Here is a 19,161-nt window from a genome sequence, read left to right as displayed (position 1 = left end):
ACTAGACTGTGGACTCCCCAGAGAAATGAACCGTGTGTGTTGTTCATCTCTATACCCCTAGCACGTAGTGGGATGCCTGGCACATAGTAGGAGCTCAAGAAAACGCCTGTTGAGCTATTTTGTTGCTAAAGCTTAAAGGCGGGGGTAGTCTTGGGTCAGGGGATAAGGTAGTAGGCAGTCATTCAGTTGGGAAACCCCAAAGGCCGAATGAAAGAATGAAAGAAAGAAAGAGAAGTATGAATAGGGCCAAGAAGGGTTCCTTTACATGTATAGACAATAGCTATACAATAGACTGTTTCAGGGACATTAGGGCTATTCAAGGCCCATCCCTTGACCTTTTGAGATCATACTTATGAAGGGTAATTTACCAGGCGCTCTCACAAAATGCATCTTCTTTCCACCAGCAAGGGCCAAACTCTAAACTATAGAAAGCACGGGCCTCACCCTACCTCACGTTGTTATCTCCTTCAGTGCCCTCCAGACTCTTGGGCACATGCCTTGTTGGTCCCCTGGGCATATTCTACTCTGGTGTTTCGCCAGCGAAGGGAAAATCCCAGAAGGTGGTGCCCTTCAGTCAGAAGTAAAAATGGCTGCATCTCTCAGGGCAACCAAAGCCTGGGCCTGGTATTCCTGAGCCCACAGCAGGGAGGCCATTAGCCCCTGTCCCAAGAATCCCTGCGACCAGCATCTCTGGCATTTAGCCTTCCATCCCTGGCACTTAACCCCCTGGCCCCTTAAGCAGGGACATTTCAAATAGTTTTTCTTGGAGCCGTGGAGGGTTCAAAAGAATTCTTATGCATTAAAAAAAATAAATCCTCCCAAAACAGCCATTGAGCTGCTCCGCCTCACTTATTTTTTCCCTCACCCAGCAGTGGGAGGCTTACAGGAAAGGCTAAAGCGTTGGATGTATGTCCATTAGACTCATTCCAGCCAGTTGCACGCGTCTCATCCCAGATGGTACCCGAGTCTTAGGGCCCAGGAGGGGTATCTTGAAACCGAAGGCACATATATCAGGTAAATACTTTCGACTCTTGTCAATGGTGTGCTGACGCGTCACAGTGGCAACGAGTCCCGGGGGCTTCCCCTCTCTGCACCCCACCCCCTGCCCACCTTCCAGCAGCCCATAAATCACTGAGTATTAAATACTGTCCGGAGGACCCTTTTTACCCCACCTCTCTCGGGGGCTCCCTGCCAGGCAGAAGTTTACAGCAAACTAAGCAGGGAGAAAAGAAAATGGGCAACGGGCAACGGTGCTCATCATTTATCAGCCAAACACACGCTTCCCCACCGAGCTGTCGGACAGGCCGGGCAAGCGGTGTAGCCGGTGTGTTGTGGCCGTGGAAAGCACAATCCAGCAAGGGTGCAATTTATTTTGTTCCCCCACCCCAGAGATGGGGAGACAGAGTCCCAGGGGCGAGTCCCTTTCGTTTTTGATTACGGTGGTTTCAGAATTCAAGCACACTTTTTCGGTCCTGGATCAATTCTTTTTTTTTTTTTTTTCTTTCTTTTACTTTATTTATTTTGAAGAGAGAGAGACAGGGACAGAGCATGGGAGTGGGGAAGGGGCAGAGAGAGAAGGAGGGAGAGAGAATCCCAAGCAGGCTCTGCACTGTCAGCATGGAGCCCAACGTGGGGCTCAAACTCACGCACAGTGAGATCATGACCTGAGCCGAAACCAAGAGTCCACTCTTAACCATCAGAGCCACGCAAGCATCCGGGTCCCGGATCAATTACCAGGACCTCCTTCCCACCCTCCTCTGGTGAGGCTTCCAGAGGGCCTCCTCTTGTCGCCTCTCTTTTGACCCCACAAAGAGCTTTCTCACTTTACCTGCCACACTACAGAAATTTCTTAAGAGTCTTGGCTCTGGAGCTCTGGAGGCCTTGATCAGAGAGCAATGCTGCCCTTCTACCCCCTTTCATTTTCTCCCATTTCTCCAAATGGAAACCCCCCAGCTTCCCCATCTCTCTCCCCTCCTCCAAGCTGGGAAGCTCGGAGGAAGCAAATGGATTTGATCCTAGGCTAGTCCGCTGAAGGAAAGACACGCTTTTGCCAAGGAGAAGTTCCAAAAAATGTTCGACTCCCACACCGGGAACAGCTGGAACCTGCCAGATTCACCTCCATCATTTCTGAGCACAGCTTCCTGTGATATAAACAAAGGCAGAATCTGAAAGAGTTTAAGGCTGGGGAAGTGACAGGGAGGCAGGGTAGTAGGTGGTCTGACGGGTGGCATGGCTGGTCCGGCCTGTTTTCCTAACTCTGACCTTCAGCCTCTGGGGAAGGGATGGACCTATAGGTCTGTATCCCTCTGACCCCCACCCTCCCAGTGCCCAGTAGCAAGTTATACACACAGTCCTTAAAAGCAGGTGGGCCTGTCACTTTTATCTATATAACTTTCAACCCATTTCCTAACCTCTCGGAGCCTCAGTTTTCCTCCCTGTGAAATGGGGGTGATTATACCTACTGTATAGGGTATAATAATGCTGAGAATTAAATGAGATTATGTGTACAGATTACGTAGCCTACAGGGAGCACCCAGTAGGTGGGTGTTTTCTTCCATGCTGTGAAGCAGGGTCACATGGCCTTTAGCATCCTGATTATATATCCCTTCCTTCCAGGGGTCCTGATGTTACTGTCTCCACAGGTGGTACAGGCTTCTTGGGCATTTTGAGGAATGCAGGCCCACCACTGGTTCAGGGATCCCAGGATTTTCAATCTGTCCTCGGAAGAATTCAGAGTTGAGTGTACAGGGGCCGAGAAATCGGCAGGGTTGGGTTCTAAACCCTGGCTTGACATTCTAGGCCAACACCCAGGAGATCAAAGAATTGGAAAGAGCTTCTGGGTGGGACTTCCAAGGAAGGTGCCAACTTGTGTGATATTATCAGAGTGGCATGGAAGAAGCAAGGCCGAGCTGCTTCCTACCCCAGCAGAATACAGGATACTTTGTAGACTACCAGGCCTTTGCCCAAGTTGATTGGAAGCAGGGGTCACAAAGGCCACTGGTGGAATGTACTGGAACATTCCAGGCCCTTCCGCTGCACAACAACACAAATCCTCGAGGCTTGGAGCCATCAGGGGCTTCCAGAATTGAGCACAAGTTCCTCACCCTCCATGATGCACAGCAGGAGAAACCATCTACTCTGAACAGAGGGCGATTCTAAGTGCCATGAGTCACTAAATGGAAGGAGTGTCCATCCAGCCCTTTGGAAGTTTTTCATTAGATAGACTCAGCTGCCAAAGCCATTTTGTTGAGCCAGAGCCATCTTGTGGAATACGTGTGTTGGGTACAGGATATCCACAGGAAAAACCAGGAATAGATACCTAATTCAGTCAGGGCTTGAAGAATTGGACGGGATATAACCGGACTTCACTCTCTGAGTCAGACGCAGGTTTACCATGAAGCTAACGAAACTTTAAGAGTCAGAGCCCCTCATTTGTACAGAACCTTCTAGGGCCTTGTGCCTGGTTCTCTAATGTCTTTACTCTGTAACCGAAAGAGGAACGCCCCAATGACAAGCATCAAGGCCTCACAAAACCTGGAGGCTTCACTCCTTTCGGTCTACAGGACGTTGAGCCCCAACTGAATTTCAAGAGTGATCAGAAACACTCAAGAGGGATCATTTGGAGAAATAATCCATCGCTTAAACAGCCAAGGCTGTTTCACCACTGCTGGCTGCAGTGGCTCACAGTAGTTGCCGGCAAGAAATACCAGAGCAAACGTTTCCCTTTGCTCAGAACTGGGGAGAAGGAAATCAGACTACAGACCGACTTTCCAATCACTCCTTCCTTCCATTATATTTAGCATACCTTTCACTTGGATTTCATGACACTTGATGCCTGATGTGGAGCATGGTGTGAGGGGCAGGGAGAGGGATTGGATGTGCAATCAGATGGAGAATGTTTAGGGTTTTGTAGCTTATTTGCCCTGGGGTGATTGTATTTTTGAGGCCAACTTGAAGAAGGTACATGGGAAGAGAAGAGGGACATCTAAAGGGGGCTAAGGGGCGCCTGGCTGGCTCAGTCAGTAGAGCACGTGATGCTCGATCTCAGGGTTGTGAGTTCTAGCCCCATGTTAGGCATAGCAATTACTTTTAAAAAAAATAAAAATCTTTAAAAAAAATAGAGAGCTGAGACTCCACAGTCTCCTGGGAGTGTACGTAACCCAACCTGTCTTCTCCAAAGGCTTTGATCTCTGAGGAGGTCCGGGTGTGAGGGAAGCAACCTGTTGCCACCAAGGTGCTGCTCTAGAAACCAAACGGTACCCCAAGGCGCCCATGGTCACGTGACACAGCAGCACGCAGCAGAAGTAGAGTTCATTTGAATTCCTTTTTTTAAATGTTTATTTATTTTCGAGCGAGTGCAAGTTGGGGAGGGGCAGAGGACAGAGGATCCGAAGCGGCCTCTGCGCTGACAACAGACAGCCTGATGTGGGGCTCAAACTCATGAACTGGGAGACCGTGGCCTGGGCCAAAGCTGGGCGCCCCACTAACTGAGCCATCCAGGTGCCTCTGGATGAATGAATTCATTTCATTTTTTGACAGGCACGACCTGCATGCCGGTCACAGTGCTGGTGAGGCCATAAGAGTGATGAGTGAGACGCACCTGTTCTCTTTAGGAAACTTCTCTATTTTATTTTATTTTATTTTATTTATTTTATTTTATTTATTTAATTTTTTTTTAATTTTTTTTTTTAACGTTTATTTTTGAGACAGAGAGAGACAGAGCATGAGCGGGGGAGGGGCAGAGAGAGAGGGAGACACAGAATCGGAAGCAGGCTCCGGGCTCCGAGCCGTCAGCCCAGAGCCCGACGCGGGGCTCGAACTCACGTACCGCGAGATCGTGACCTGAGCTGAAGTCGGACGCTTAACCGACGGCGCCACCCAGGCGCCCCGAAACTTCTCTATTTTAGAGAGGAGGACATTTGTAAAAAATGAAAAATGCCAGCCTGGGTGTTCCATAGGCCAAAGAGCCAAATCTTATGTCTCTCATAGTGACCTTTTAGGGAGATCGTGGGGGTAGCGCTGGTTCCCGAGACATTCCCTTAAAAGATTAGCAGGGTTTGGGGCACCTGGGTGGCTCAGGCAGGTAAGTGTCCAACTTCAGCCCAGGTCATGATCTCACAGCTCATGAGTTGGAGCCCCACGTCACGCTCTGTGCTGACAGCTCAGAGCCCGGAGCCTGCTTGGGATTCTATGTCTCCTTCTTTCTCTGCCCTTTCCCCCCTCATGCTCTGTCTCTCTCTGTCTCTCTCTGTCTCTCTCTGTCTCTCTCTCTCTGTCTCTCTCTCTCTCTCAAATATGAATAAACATTAAAAATTTTTTTAAAAAGGTTTAGCAGAGCTGGCACATATCAGAGATCCCTCACTCTTAAACATATCTAACTCCTTTCTTTGGAGACAGCTTGATTGAGGCATAAATTACATACCATCAAATTCACTTATTACATATGTATCATCATGTGATTTTTAGCAAATTTATAGACTCGTGCAACCGTCACCACATTCCAGTTTTAGGTCATTTTATCACACCAAAAAGTTTTACCGTGCTCGTTTTCAGGCAACGCTTGCTCCCTTCCCAGTCCCAGGCAACCACTGATCTGCTTTCTGTCTCTATAAATTTGCCTTTTCTGGGCATTTCTTATAAATGGAATCCCATACTATGTGGTCTTTTGCATCTGGCTGCTTTCACTTAGCATGATGTGTTTGAGGTCTATGCATGCTGCGGCACATATCACTAGGTCGTTCATTTTTATTGGTGAATAGTATTCTATCTAAATTCCCTCAAAAGTCATTTATGTTTTCAGACAACACTAAACAGGATGCAGGAGCCCTGGTCTCCTACCCTGTGTCTGATTTTCTGAGTGGCCTCTGACCACTTGTCTTGGGCATCCGTTTCTCCATCCGTAAAGTGAAAAAAATCTACTCTGTATTTTCCATGGAGTGCCCCTAGGACCAGCATTCCAAAATGTCGATGTCTCTGATCCCACATTTATTTACCCTCTCCCTGTTTGAAGACTTCCACCATATCCTATGTTGTTAAGGATGAGGAACCTTCATTTTTAAAAAGGCTGCCGTTTCGGAGGCAAATCTGATTCCCAGATTGGGGAACGAAGATCGGAGGAGTCAATGTCATCCGGTCCGAAAGAAGGAGAGCGAGCAAGCGAGAGAAGTAAGCCAGAAGACAGGAAGCGGTGGGCCGCAGCATGTCTGATGAAATGTGTCAGACACGGTACCGAAGGTCAAAATCCAGGCCATCTAGTTACCTTGGGAGTAAGAGGGAAGGGATAGAGAGAGAGAGAGAGAGGCCACCAGAGTGGGAGAGGTGTGGAGGGCTGGGATCCCCTCCCTGCTCTCGTTCCCATAACCTCATTCATTCCTTCAACCCTCCTTCCCAACCCCTTTCCAGCCGCTCTGCTCCTTCAGTTCTGACCCCATTTCCTCAGGATCTCGTTCCCTGAGGAGTCGGGCCTGACATTTCAGACAGAGGCTGAGGAAAGGAGGTAGGTCGGAAAGAGACACTGTGTGTCTGCGTCATCTGATTTTCTGTTTTATCATTTTGGAACCCGAAGGCCAGAGACGGAAGCACTTAGACATTTACCTGGAAATTCAGAGACAGTCCCCCAGATACCAAGGAATACGAAGAGCCGTCTATTCTCTGAACAACTGCTACTGAGAATCAGGTTCGGGAGGGTAAAAACGGCGATCTGGAGTTCCCATTCTTGTTGGTAACCGTGGCAAAAACGCTCAGGGTGAGGGTCAAGGTGTCCTGGAATTAGGGCTGGACAGCACCTTCAAAACTAGAACGCTTCTCTTGGCTCTGAGGACGCCAGCCTTCTCCTAATTCAGTAATCAGCAGGACAACACCTCCCTGCTGATCCTCCTCCGATGGGCCAGAATTCCCCACAGCCTTTTGCCCACAGTACTCCCTCAGACTCCTGCAACTTTTAAGACTCCAGGCCCTAGGGGGACTGCTCCGAGAGTGGCTGTACCTCTGACTCACTCCTGTAGGAAAAGTGACTCCCATTCTTTGAGTCCTCGTTTGTTTGTGACAACTGTGGACGTCCCCAAAGTAGGTTGGGATCAAGGAACCGAGCATTTGCTGTTGCAGCCCTCTGAGGCAACTAAGTCTCCTACAGAGGAGAAACAATTTATTGATCTGCTTTGCATAAGTAATCCTCCACTCTTGCTGTTTTTGAGTGCCTGCCTCTGACCGAAAGGCCCTGAAAGCAGGAGCCACATCATATCTCAATCGGAATAGCGTCTAGCCCAGGACCATTTCAGCATACAGGCCTGCCGGGTTGTGAGTTCCAGGGTAGGGAGCGTGTCTCTGAATATCACGGTCATTCCTTAGTGCCAAGCTCTGTGTCTGGCACAGAGTCGTTGTCTGAATACATTCGTGATGAGTAAATTAATGAATGACCATCACGTGGACAAGGATGATGGGGGGACAGTCGCAAAGGTTTTGTTTTGTTTTGTTTTTGCAAGCTGGAAGACGCTTTGTAAGGCATCTGCAAGATATGTGTAGCATCACCCAGCCTCCCCAAAGCCATAGTTTCTCTCAGTGGAGGAAAAAGACAAGAGTTTATCTTCAGATGAGGTCTTTATCCTCACCATCAAGCCCGTGCCAGGAGAAGCTATCTGTGATAGAAAAGGGAATAAGAGACAGCTGCTTGGGTGTGATACCTGAGTAAGGAGCGGACGGGGATCTCCTATGCCTGCCTTCTCACTCCTTCAGCTAGGTCAGCTTGAATGTCGTCTGCCAACAACTTATCAAGAAGGACCATGACTCTCTGGCCTCAGAAGATCCAATTCTCCAGCTACACTGTCTCCGCTAGCTCTTCTTCCACTGTCCGGGCCCTCATTTTCTGGTACCTCGGCTTTAGAACAAAAGTTAAACACCACGTCCTTGAGACTGCCCACATTACCCTTCTCTCCAAGGGAAGAGTGCATCTTCCAATACTGTGCCATTTTATCTTTAGAACAACTCTTCGAGGTTAATGGAGCAGAGGTGATGCTTGCATAGAGAAAGGAAGCCACCTGCCCAAAGTATTTCAAGCTTCCTCATCCCAGGGCTTTAACCTCTAACCCATCCTGTATGGCTCAACCAATAAAAATCACTCATCATCTCCTAAAATTGTCTGAGAATTTACTTGTTGAGGGGGTCCAGAAATGGGATATGTTGTCAGGCGAGAACAGATTTCAAGAGACCAACTAGCCATCCTTTGGTTCTTACCATCGTTTGGCTGTTAGGTCAGCCAGTGGTCTAGAAGTTGAGTTGGTTGGGAAAGTACTTGAATTTGGAGCCAAACGACCTGTGATGTAAGTCACAGGTCTGCCATTTACTGAGTGAATGCTCTTGAACAAGTCATCTAATACCTGTGACTTAGACATTTACCTGGAAACTCAGAGTTAGTCCCCCAGGTACCAAGGAATATCAAGAGCGCTCTATTCTCTGAACAACTGCTACTGAGAGTCAGGCTCAGGTTCGTCCCTGTAAAATAGGGACAAAATGTCTGCATTTCTTTCCCGCTTTACAGGGGTGTGGTGAAAATTAAATGAGATGATGTATGTGAAAGCTATAAAGTAGTAGGAAAATGTTGATTTGAACATCTCAACCAAATTTGCATCTTTGGAGACGCTTTATGTAAAAGATAAGTAGTAATCCACCTGTGTTCATGAGAGAGTTTTACAAGAATAGTTCAACTGCAGAGTCAGGCTGCCTAGTAACCTTGGGCATGCTATTTCTTTCTGAAACTTCATTGAATCAGAGATGATACCCATCTGACAGGGGTGATAACAAGCATTAAATGAGAGAATGAACACACAGTCCTTAACATGTACCTGACATAGAGAAGGAAACTCAGTGAATGTTAGCTGCTACCATTACTGATTTTGTTAATGGAGATGTGGGACAGGGCAGTTCCATAAGATCTGATAAAAATCTGAGCTAGAAATCAAAAGGACTCACCTTTTTGGCCCTTAGTTTCCTTACTCGCTCCCTAATAAAAATCTATGGTTTTCTTCTTCCAGATTGTCATGAGAATGTAAAAAAAAAAAAAAAAAAATGATAAAAAGAATATGAAGACTTTGAACTAATTGCAACTGAGGAATATTATAGGTTGCAAGACACTTTTTAAAAAACTGAGTTAAGTTTATAAAGACTCTGATTTTTTTATCAGTTCATCAGTTTTTGTTCATTTCTATCTGCCTGTGTTAAAGTTGTCTTCTTCATGGAAAAGGATTACAGCGTTTCCCAGCCAATAAAAAAGATTTCAAATGCCAGATCTTGAAGTATACCCTTCAGCTCTGCTAGAGTATACTTTTTGCAAAGAAAACCATTCTTCAGGATGTTCCACTGCCTCAGTTTGTTTTGTGTATGTAAACTGATTTTAGTATTCAACCAACTCTTGAATTTCCACTTTGGGTATTATCTGTTTTCAATACATAATCACAGAATGACCTCTCCTTGCCTTGCAGGATGCTCCCAGATTACCTCCTTTTCTCTGATTAGCTAGTATGGCTTCAGGGAATACCTTCATTTTAACATTAAAGTGGGCAAAAACAGAAATAGAAAGATAAATCTGTAGCAAGATCAAAAATAGAATTCATAGCTAAATATAAATCTGGAGGGAATTATCCAATTATTTGTGTGGTCCCTTATCGCAGACAATCCAGGGTTCATTGCCTTTTGCTTTTTCCATATATAGAACAAAACAGTTAATAAATACCAAGTGTAATATTTTTTTCTTTTGAAGAGTAATAGTTTTTAATAGTAACTTAAGTGCTGTTTCCTTCCCAAATATCCTCATATATATCATAGCATTGATTTTTACAAAAGCGTGCATCCTCTTCGGGGACCGTCTCATCTCATTTTGACTTGTAGGTCAGAGAGCATAGAACTGGGAAGACCAGGATTTGGTAATGGAGTCACTGTGCAAATTTGGGCAAGTTTCTCACTTTGTTCCTTCCACTCTGCTGAGTTAGACTTGGAATGGACGGCTCTGAAGGGAAATTCCCAGCTCCTTTTCAGTCTCAATATAATTTACAGGCTAGCAGCTGCTTTTTTTTTTTTTTTTTTTTTTTTGGGGGGGTTGGACCCACACCAGCTAGGGACTTGGAAACGTGGAGAAAGACAAACGTGGGTGTCACATGAGGCACGGTAGCCATTAAGTGCACGAATATAATGCAAATCGCATGCAAATATATGCAAACTTTGTATTAATGTGTAGAATCTTACTTTGGAGCTTGCAAGCGGCACTGAGATCCTATGAGGACTCAAAACTCACATTTTTAGGTTAAATCAAAAGTAATGCTTTTTGAACTTATCGCTTTCTTGGTGCTTGCCGGGCTCAATTGCTGGAAGTTTGACACTCCTCCCTACCCCCCATAATGATTTTACTAGTATTTGATTCCATCTTACACCCGGCCCCGCCCCCGCTTAGCCTGACGTCACGTGACAGAGTATTTGCATACTACCTGGGACTGGGTGTGACGCTCCCCTTTTCTGCGTCTTCTCATTGGTGGCACTGGAGAACCAGCCCTCTTCCGGACGGACCAATCAGCGGCCCCTCGGGCAGAGGAAAGCGGGAGGGGGTGGGATGAGGGTGGGGTCTAGGGTTGGATCGCTAGGCATATCGACCAATCATCCACTAGAAAGGGAAGAACAAGCCGCGAATTGGTTGGGAGGAGGGGTCTGGGGGTATGCGGGCCAATGAGAGCTCTGGGCTGAGGGGGCCGGTCTCCGCCCCGCAGGGCAGATAAGCGGCCGCAGCGGGGGTTGGGGGGCTGTGTGGGGCTCGCCGTGGGGCCGAGGCAGGCAGGCTGTCGGGCGGGCGATGGCGGGGGCCGCAGCGGGCGGCAGAGGCGGAGGTCCCTGGGGGCCGGGGCGCGGAGGGGCCGGGGGGCTCCGGCGGGGTTGCTCTCCCCCAGCCCCCGTCGGCTCCCCCCGGGCTGGGCTGCAGCCGCTCAGGGCCACGGTCCCCTTCCAGCTGCAGCAGCCGCACCAGCGCCGGGACGGGGGTGGCCGCGCAGGTGAGCCGGGCCTGGAGCGGGTACCGGGGGGAGGAGTCGTTGGGGGAGGGGGGGCGCGTGACGGGGGGGAGGGGTGTGGGGAGAAGCGTGAGGGGCAAGTGGACGGGGGCGAGGGGCGAGAAAGGGGGTCGCGCAAAGTCTGCGAGGGCGGCGAGAGCGAGGAGCGGTGAACGCTGGGTCCACCGCTGGGACGGAGTGTGCGGGGAGTCGGGGCCGGGAGGTGAGGGGAGGGACCTGGCAGACGGAGGCTGGCTTTGGGGGCGTAACCGAAAAGCGGGCAGAGGTGTCGTGTGGGGGTGAGTGGAAGACGCAGGGGTGGCAGCGAGGTGTGAGGAAGGAATGAGTGGCGCGTGAAGGGGGCGCCCTGTGCAGGCTGGCGCTGGAGCGAGGAGCCGGTGGGCGCTGGACGTCTGCACCGGGAGGGGGAGGGGCATGGAGGAGAGCCCCGTGGAGCCATGTGTTACTTCTCCAACTTGAGTTTGGCCCCGGCATCCCGCTCCACAGCTCTGGAGTTCCTTTCCCCAGCCCTTCACGTGCACTTCCCTTTATGCCACCTCCCGGAGCTGATTTCATCCGAGCCGTTGGAATAAGTTAGTTTAACGGCGTTCACTACGGTACAAACGCTCCGCTCCGATTTCCCTACATTCCTCTTGGTGTGGCCCACAAGTTGTATGCTCCCAGATCATTGACCTGCTTAATATGGCTGTCTCATTCCAAGCATCGTGTGTGTGTGTGTGTGTGTGTGTGTGTGTGTGTGTGTAGAGCCTGGGCAGTTTGCCCCCTGCCATTCCCTCCTACCCCCACCAAGGCTGTTTTTGTCCCAGGCATTGCCAGCCAACGTGGCAGTGGGGTGAGGGCTACAGTCAAGTACACTGTGGCAAATACCCCCATTTTCTGAACAGCACTGAGACGGTGTCTTAAGAGCAGCTTGGTGTGGTGGGTGTGGGGAAGCTAGGGAGGAGCAAGATCAACCTTGCTTTCACACTCAAAGCTGTGATGGATCCCCCACAAAGGCAGGCAGTTAGGAATGGGGAAAGGAACCCACTGACATGAGGAGGTTGGCAATAAGTGGAAAGTGAGGCTTGCACTTGATTCACACCAGATGTGAAAAAGATCACTGCACACTTCCAAAGCCTCAGCGTCTACCAAACGTACAGGAGTCATGGTCTCTGCCATCTAATGGTTAATGACATTCTCTACACCAGAGTTTCTTGAGCTTTTTGTGATTACTAAGCCTCATCGCCACACTCCCCCCTCCTGAAATTATAGTTGCTACAGTGCCTTTCTAGATAGGAACGGGATTAAGAGGGTCTCTGAAGTTGAAAGTCCAAGTCTCTTTGGATGGGCAGTGTGAATGTTAACACTGCATCTTGGAACACAGAACACTTGGGCAAATCGGGCAGCAAGATGGCGACCAACTAGTAAAAAGTATGCCTAGAATCTGGTAGTGTAGAGCAGGGCAATGCCCAAACTCATGCCTATCTTGAGCCATAAAGCAAACCACAAGATTACAAACCTGTTGGTTTTGTTTGGACTTCCCTGGAGTCCAGGGAAGTTAGTAGAACAGCGAGCACCAGAGCCTTAGTCGCTTTTAGTAGAAATCAACAGAAAGCCTGCCTATGCAGTAGCTGGAAATCTGGTAGCGATCGTATTTTAAGAGCGGTCATTTTGTGTCTACCACAGAACTAACACTGAAGGCACAAGCACTGGTGGATGCTGTGGAAAGAAGAGTGTAGGTTTGGATACCTGGGTTCTTTACCTGGCCTCTTTCTATAAGGCCATGGGCCCTAAGATCCTGGTAAAAACCATAGGAAGCTAGAGTTCTGCATAACTTTTTGCGTGGTTTCGGGTCCGTTGAGTGGCTTCTTGTGTATGGATTTGGGCTGATGGGTAAATTCTGCACCTGTTCGTACCCCAGAGGCATTCATGAGGCAATTATCTGGTATCTAGTGGGATTATGGATAGATTTTCAGCGAGGCAGGACAGAGGAAAGGTAGAAGGAAGGAGCGGTCTGGGCCTGTGGACTTCTTTGTGAGTAGACGTTAAGGGAAACGTGTATGGCCTTTGGTTTAGGAGCACATTAGGTCTTCTACGTGTTAACTTTACCGTCTATGTGCATTCAGATTGTTTCCATATCTTGCACTTGAGAAGTGGCAGGAATGGTTTCCTCTAGGCCAGTAGGGTATGTGTGATAGGAGGAAACGCCTTGCATTCATAAACCCTTAAGAGAATCCTCCTGGCTTTGGGTGCCAGAATTCCTGCATTTACGATCTGGGCTCTGCCATTTACTAGCAGAAGGTGCCATCCGTGTTTGCCGCTGCTGATCGTCACCCTTCTCTCCACCTAGCCAAGGTGAGAGCAGTGTTGGCCAAAACCCATTGCCTTTCAGGCTTCAAAGAGCAAACCTATATTGGTCTGGAACCAGTACTGCAGGTTTCAGAATTTCAGGGCCTCCTCCTGCACTTGTATTCCCTCATCTTTTAAAATGAGCTTTCTAAACAGGGCTCTGGAACCCAACTGTTGAAAACGGGCCCGTGAGCTGGGACTGGGTTTCAGGGATAGTCAGGTGTCATCACTGTTTGTTTCCCATCTCGAGGCGACGTAGCGTTCAGGGCTGTGCAGTTATCTCTCTCCCACACACCCCGTTGTGTTCCTGACGAGATATGTTAGACCTTGTAACACAGGGTGACGGTGTAAAGAACGGATTTACCTTCTGTGGCCATTCATCCATAAGGAATGTCTTCATAAAGTGAGGAACAGCTTCATTCTTTTCTGAGCCTGGGCTAGCAGCGTGGAAGGCAAAAGAAAGCCCTGAGGAAAATGAAGGTCAACTCTAAGAAAGCTAAGATCAACCAGTGGGGAATAGCAACCCAAGATACATTTCTTATGGCAGTTCCCCCTCTAATTAAATTCTCGTTTGCTTCTCATGTCAACTGGAGGCTGCTAACTTTTATGTTCTTCCAGGACCACTGATGGACCAAACGGGACTAGGAGGTGAATTGTTCTGGGTTTCAGTCTTCCCTATCCTGCTTAGTGTCTCTGTCTTCATATCTCTAGAATGAAGATAATGTTTAATCCAGCTTTGCAAATTCTTCTCTAGTGGAGAAGAATTACTGGGGCCAGCTAGGTGCTGGGGGAGCCAAGTGTTGCCTGTGTACCTCCTGTGCCCATCAGAACCTTCTTCAACCAAGGGTTGGCAATTATGGCCTGCAGCCAGATCCAGGCCTCTGCCTGTTTTTGTAAATAAAGTTTTATTGGAACACAGCCATGCTCCTTTCTTTAGTGTTGTCTGTGGCTGTTTTTGCACCATGGTGACAGAGTTGACTAGTTGTGATCGAGACCATAAGGCTCACAAAGCTTAAAATATTTACTATCATAGCACTTTGTAGGAAAAGTTGGGATACCTTTGTCTTAGACAATGTTCCTTACCATTATTCCTATATAAAGATCAATTTCAATACGTGTAGCGTATACTTTCTCAGAAAATTCTAAGAGGGTAAAGAAAGGTAACAAGCCTATATTCCCACTCCTATTTTAGGCGAAAAGAAAAGGGGGGGGTCATCTGCCTCTAGTCAGTTCTCAGTCTTTGTGGGAGATCAGCACGTGTGAATGGAGGCTATCTACCCTCCACTGCCCACCCGCCCGCCGCTGTCTTCAGGTGGCATGTGTTCAGTGGACATAAACTAATTTGGATTTACATAAAAGCTTGACTGTTAGGCAAATGTGTACCCCCTCCCTTCGTACCCCCATCGGAAACAACTGCAGTGAACGCATTTCAACTCCATTGGAAATTACTTGAGGTTTATCTCCTGTTTGGGATTTTTCTACACACCTTTTCTCTTTCTGAACAGACTGCTGACAGCCGGCGGTAGTCATGGCCGCCCTAAAATGCTGGCTTCCCCACGGGGACGTAGGATGGGTTTACTTCAAATGTCCAGTTGGTTCTCCTGGATGGCCGTTTCAGTGAATATAAGGCCGCATTGTTATTAGCAATGCTATCGGTAATTATTAAACTCCTTTCCTTGCAGTGCTTTGGAAACTTAGTCCTTGGGGGATGGGTGTTTAGATAGGTCTGGAACCACATAAAGGAGGTCCCTTATTAGGGACCTTGAGAGACAGCCCTCATCAATTCCTGGTCCTTCTGGACCCTGGTACCAGAAGCAATCCCAATTCTTCTATGCCAAGGAACCACCTTGCTATAATGAAGCCTGGGGGTGCACTTTTAAATCCTTCAAGAGCTCCAGCTGTTCTTGAAAACTCTGCGATGGAGGCAGCTTCTGTCTGGGAAGCGTTAAACACCGCTTAGCCTGATGCTGCTTACTTGCTTTTGACAGCTTTGCCCACACCAGGCACACGGTCAGCAAAACGCACTGCTGGAAGTCTCTCTTAAATGATATCACCGGTGACGGCATCCTTGAAATTTGGGGGCCACGGTTGCCTCACTGCTTTATCCCTCTGGTACGCAAAGGACTGTGGGTCCAAGTGCTCTTTGGTGTTTTGGATTGCGAAGGATTATGTATATGGGAAGTTCCCCGCTCACGAAACGTAGAGCTAGGATACTTTAAACCATCTGAGGTCAGTGGAGGAGGGGTGAGAACAAAAGTGGGGTGTGGTGGTAAGAGGACATGATTCTCTCTGGTTCCAAGTGCAGCCAGATCTCCAGAAAATTTGGGGTGGGATCGGAAAACTTCCAGTTGCGGTGGCCACATGAGTTTTGCCAAAGTAGTTGGGGGGCTTTAATAGCAGAGAACACTTTACCCGTATTTTTGGCTACATTATATCGAACGGTGTCATGGGCACCACGGCCACGCTCTTCCTTGATCTTACTCTTTTTCTCATGAAAGTGTAATTAACATACACCGTTATATTAGTTTCAGCTGTACAAGATGGTTTACCCATTCTATACATCACTCAGTGTATTCCCTGGTCTTAATGGAAGTGTTAGAAATCAGGCGTCCTCGGGGCTCCTGGCTGGCTCAGTTGGTGGAGCGTGTGACTCTTGATCTCTGGGCTGTGAAATCGAGCCCCACGTTGGGTGTAGAGATTACTTTTTAAAAAAGGAAAACAAAGCAAGCATCCTCCTCTGGGTTTGTACGCTTCTCACATAGAGCCTTTGTGCTATAAGGATTCACACTTCAAAGTGTGATATGTTGTGGGGGCAGGTCTGCTGTTTCAATCTGGCTGACACAATCCCATTTATCAAGTGCTGTTTGACACCTGCTCAAATGCTTTCCTAGTCATACCGGGGCTGACCCTTATTCTACAGGCAGTTTGGAGCCCTCTCAAGGGGCTGCAAGGGGAAAACCTGTGTCTCCTTCCCAATCTAGAGAGAAGGTGGGTACCTACCAGCACGTTGGTTGAGTGAGAGTGGACAATCCCTTCTTGGGTTGTTAGTAAGTTTTACCCCACTTTGAGGTGGCTAGAACAGGAGCCGGGAGGAGTGGAAGCCGCCAAAAGATGAGTGGGAGACTTGGGCCACTTTTCCCCCTGCCTGAGTTGAATCTTCACAGAGGGCTCCATTATTTGGTTTGCAGGGTTATGAATTAACCAAACACGAGCCGAATCTATTCACATTGTTAGGTCAAAACCAAATCCTGATCTCTGAGAGAAAAGAGTTTTGGATTATATTTGAAGTTATAAATTATCCGTGCTCCAATTCCTCTCCAGCGGTGTGGAGCTTGTGAAGGGCTCGTTGTTCTTGGGAACAGCTGTATGGAGGGAGTTTCTCTACCGCCGGCTGCCCTCACTCAGGCCTCCAGCTCATGGTCCCCACCAAACCTCCTGGTTTTGAAAACTCTTCCCGGCGCTATGCTTCTCTCCTCCACACCTCTTCCTCAGGGTCACTACAAAGCTGCGTGCTCAACTCGGAGTCTTTTAAATGTTTGTCCTTAGGCCCGAATGAGCCTCGGTTCACTTTCACTGTGTCAGAAGGCTACAGCCAATCAAGGGTAGATTTAACGAACTGAGAAGAATGCTATCAAAGTGTCTCATGATAGGGAATCTTTTAGCTCCAGGAACCTGGAACTGAAGTCTGGGCTCTGTGCAGACAGACACTTACCCTGCCCTGCTCATGAGCCCTAGATGGAGTGCCTTGAGCTCAGCATTGCCTGCGCATGAACAATTGTTACTTCCGGCTTCCTAATAAAAAGGGTGGGAGGCTGGGGGAGGCCTGGGAAGATTCCTCTGGGGGCTTTGGTTGATCTGAAGCAGCAGGCCTGTGATCAGGGGCAGTGGAATCTTCTGTGTGGCTGCCCGAATGTGGCTTCTTAGAGAATGGGCAGTATTTGGCAGGGCAGAGTTATAAGTTTGGGGTGCCTCTTCTCGGGCCCTGAACTCCCTATCTTGCAAGTGGAGGGTGGCTTTTGGAGGTGGAGGGAACTATGTTAATCAGCGCAGGCCCAGTCTACCCCCAGCTCTGTTACCTGAATCCCCTGTCATCTGATCCTAAATGAAAACATGCGCGAGAGCCTTGTGGTCTCACCTCCTTAAGAGGCAAAGGTAGGATTAACCATAAGACTCCAAGAGCAAATTACTAACATGTCCACAAGTGAATAAAATACAAAGCCAGGCAGGAAGAGGCATAGAATAAAGGAATATTTAGTGTTAGGTAGGGTTAATTGGAGAATTACTGGGATATTTCTAGTAAGTTGTTTTTTGTTTTTTTTTTTAATTGGCCAATGTGTTATTCTCCCTAAGGTTGAATTAAGCATTTACTCTCCTCTCTTCCCTTCCCTTTCAAAAGTGGCATTGGTGTGGCCCTGTCTGGTCAGCTGTGTTTCTTCACTTTTTCAGATCTCTTTAGGCCCTTCAGCCCGTGCTGCAAATTGTGTGCCTGCCTTTTTAAAAGGTAGGCACCTCATGTTTCAAGTTCAAGTGCAATGGAACTCACCCTGCAGCTTGAACAGATTTGAGTGTTTTTGCAGAGGGAGGGCCAGGGCAGATGGGGAGTGTCGTGTTCAATAAATACTTGTTGGATTGAGTTGCTGGAAAGGCAGCAGGGGTGGGGAGAGTGAGCCACACTTCCCCCAGGCTCATTTGAAATGGTTTTTCCCACTTCTGGTCCCCACACACTGTGCCCCCTTTATAATACCTCTCTGCAGCTACTTCCAAGGCAACCCCCCCCCCCCCCCCCACCTCCCCGAAGTGTTAGTGTTCTCTCTCTCTTTAAATCACTGGTCTCCTATTCATCCTGGTCATTGGGCTTGAAGCCCAGCTGGTGGCAAAGACGTGGCATTTCCATGGATGTCATTGCTAGGCCTGTAGGTTCCCTTCCCTTTGTACTTAAAGCCAGAGGGTGAGCTTGGGCAGTTAGTTACCAGGTCGATCCATGAAAACAGCCAACGTTTAGGATTTTGTTATGATTCCGTGAAAAAAAAAAAAAAAAAAAAGCCAGACTACCTGGCTTTATTTAGGCTTAGAAGTGGCTATGGGTGACAGGCCAAGGAAACCAAGATGAATACTGGGTACCCTTTCATTCCAGGTGGATTTACACCACATTCCTAGTAGTGTTCTAATGTATAGCAAAGGGAAGCGGAAAAACAAAGTGTGAATCGCTGGCCTTTCTAGGCTAGGGAGCAGAACTGGCTGTGGGCCCGGGGTGGGGGTGGGGCGGGGTTCAGGCTTCACCTAGAGGTGTGATCAGGCTGGGAGTCCCCCTCTCCCAAGCCAGACACCATCCGGCTCCTCCTGTGCCCCCCAGGCCCCCAGCAAGCGGGGAAATGCTCGAAAGAGATGCCCGTCATCCTTCTCCGAGCCCTGGACACATGCACCGTCATCCACGGAGACTGTGTTCCTCTGCCTTTCAAGTTGCCAACCATGGGCCCGGCGGCTTAGTCAAAATGGTTTTATACACCTGCCCAGCTGGGGGGTGGGGGCGGGTAACTTTGGACAGAGTAAGATTGTGATTGAGAGGAAGGAGAGACAGCTTCTGTTACCTCGACCTCCCTTCTCCTCCTCCCTACCCCACACACTACTGCCTTCCCTTGAAGAGTTTTCTGTGCTCGGTGCGTATTTGATCGCCCACACGGCTTGGAGAGAACGGGCGCCCATAACACGTGTGCTCCCTGCCCCACACCTGCGAGCTGGCTGTAAACCTGCCACGCGGCCTCTGTCTGGGGATTGTCTTTGTAACTCA

At 48.6% G+C, this 19,161-nt stretch overlaps 1 protein-coding gene across 1 annotated transcript in view; it reads left to right on the top strand.

Moving 5' to 3' along the window:
- The first annotated feature begins 10,831 nt into the window (after positions 1 to 10,831).
- FAM117A (family with sequence similarity 117 member A) overlaps positions 10,832 to 19,161 on the top strand; it is a 43,748-nt gene continuing 35,418 nt past the window's right edge. The window contains exon 1 of the mRNA XM_058705147.1: positions 10,832 to 11,027. Coding sequence (XP_058561130.1) covers positions 10,832 to 11,027 — 196 coding nt within the window. The remainder of the gene's footprint in view (positions 11,028 to 19,161) is intronic.

The sequence above is a fragment of the Neofelis nebulosa genome, chromosome 16 (genome assembly GCF_028018385.1).
Source record: "Neofelis nebulosa isolate mNeoNeb1 chromosome 16, mNeoNeb1.pri, whole genome shotgun sequence".
NCBI lineage: Eukaryota > Metazoa > Chordata > Mammalia > Carnivora > Felidae > Neofelis > Neofelis nebulosa.
This window is presented reverse-complemented; position numbering and strand designations above follow the sequence as displayed.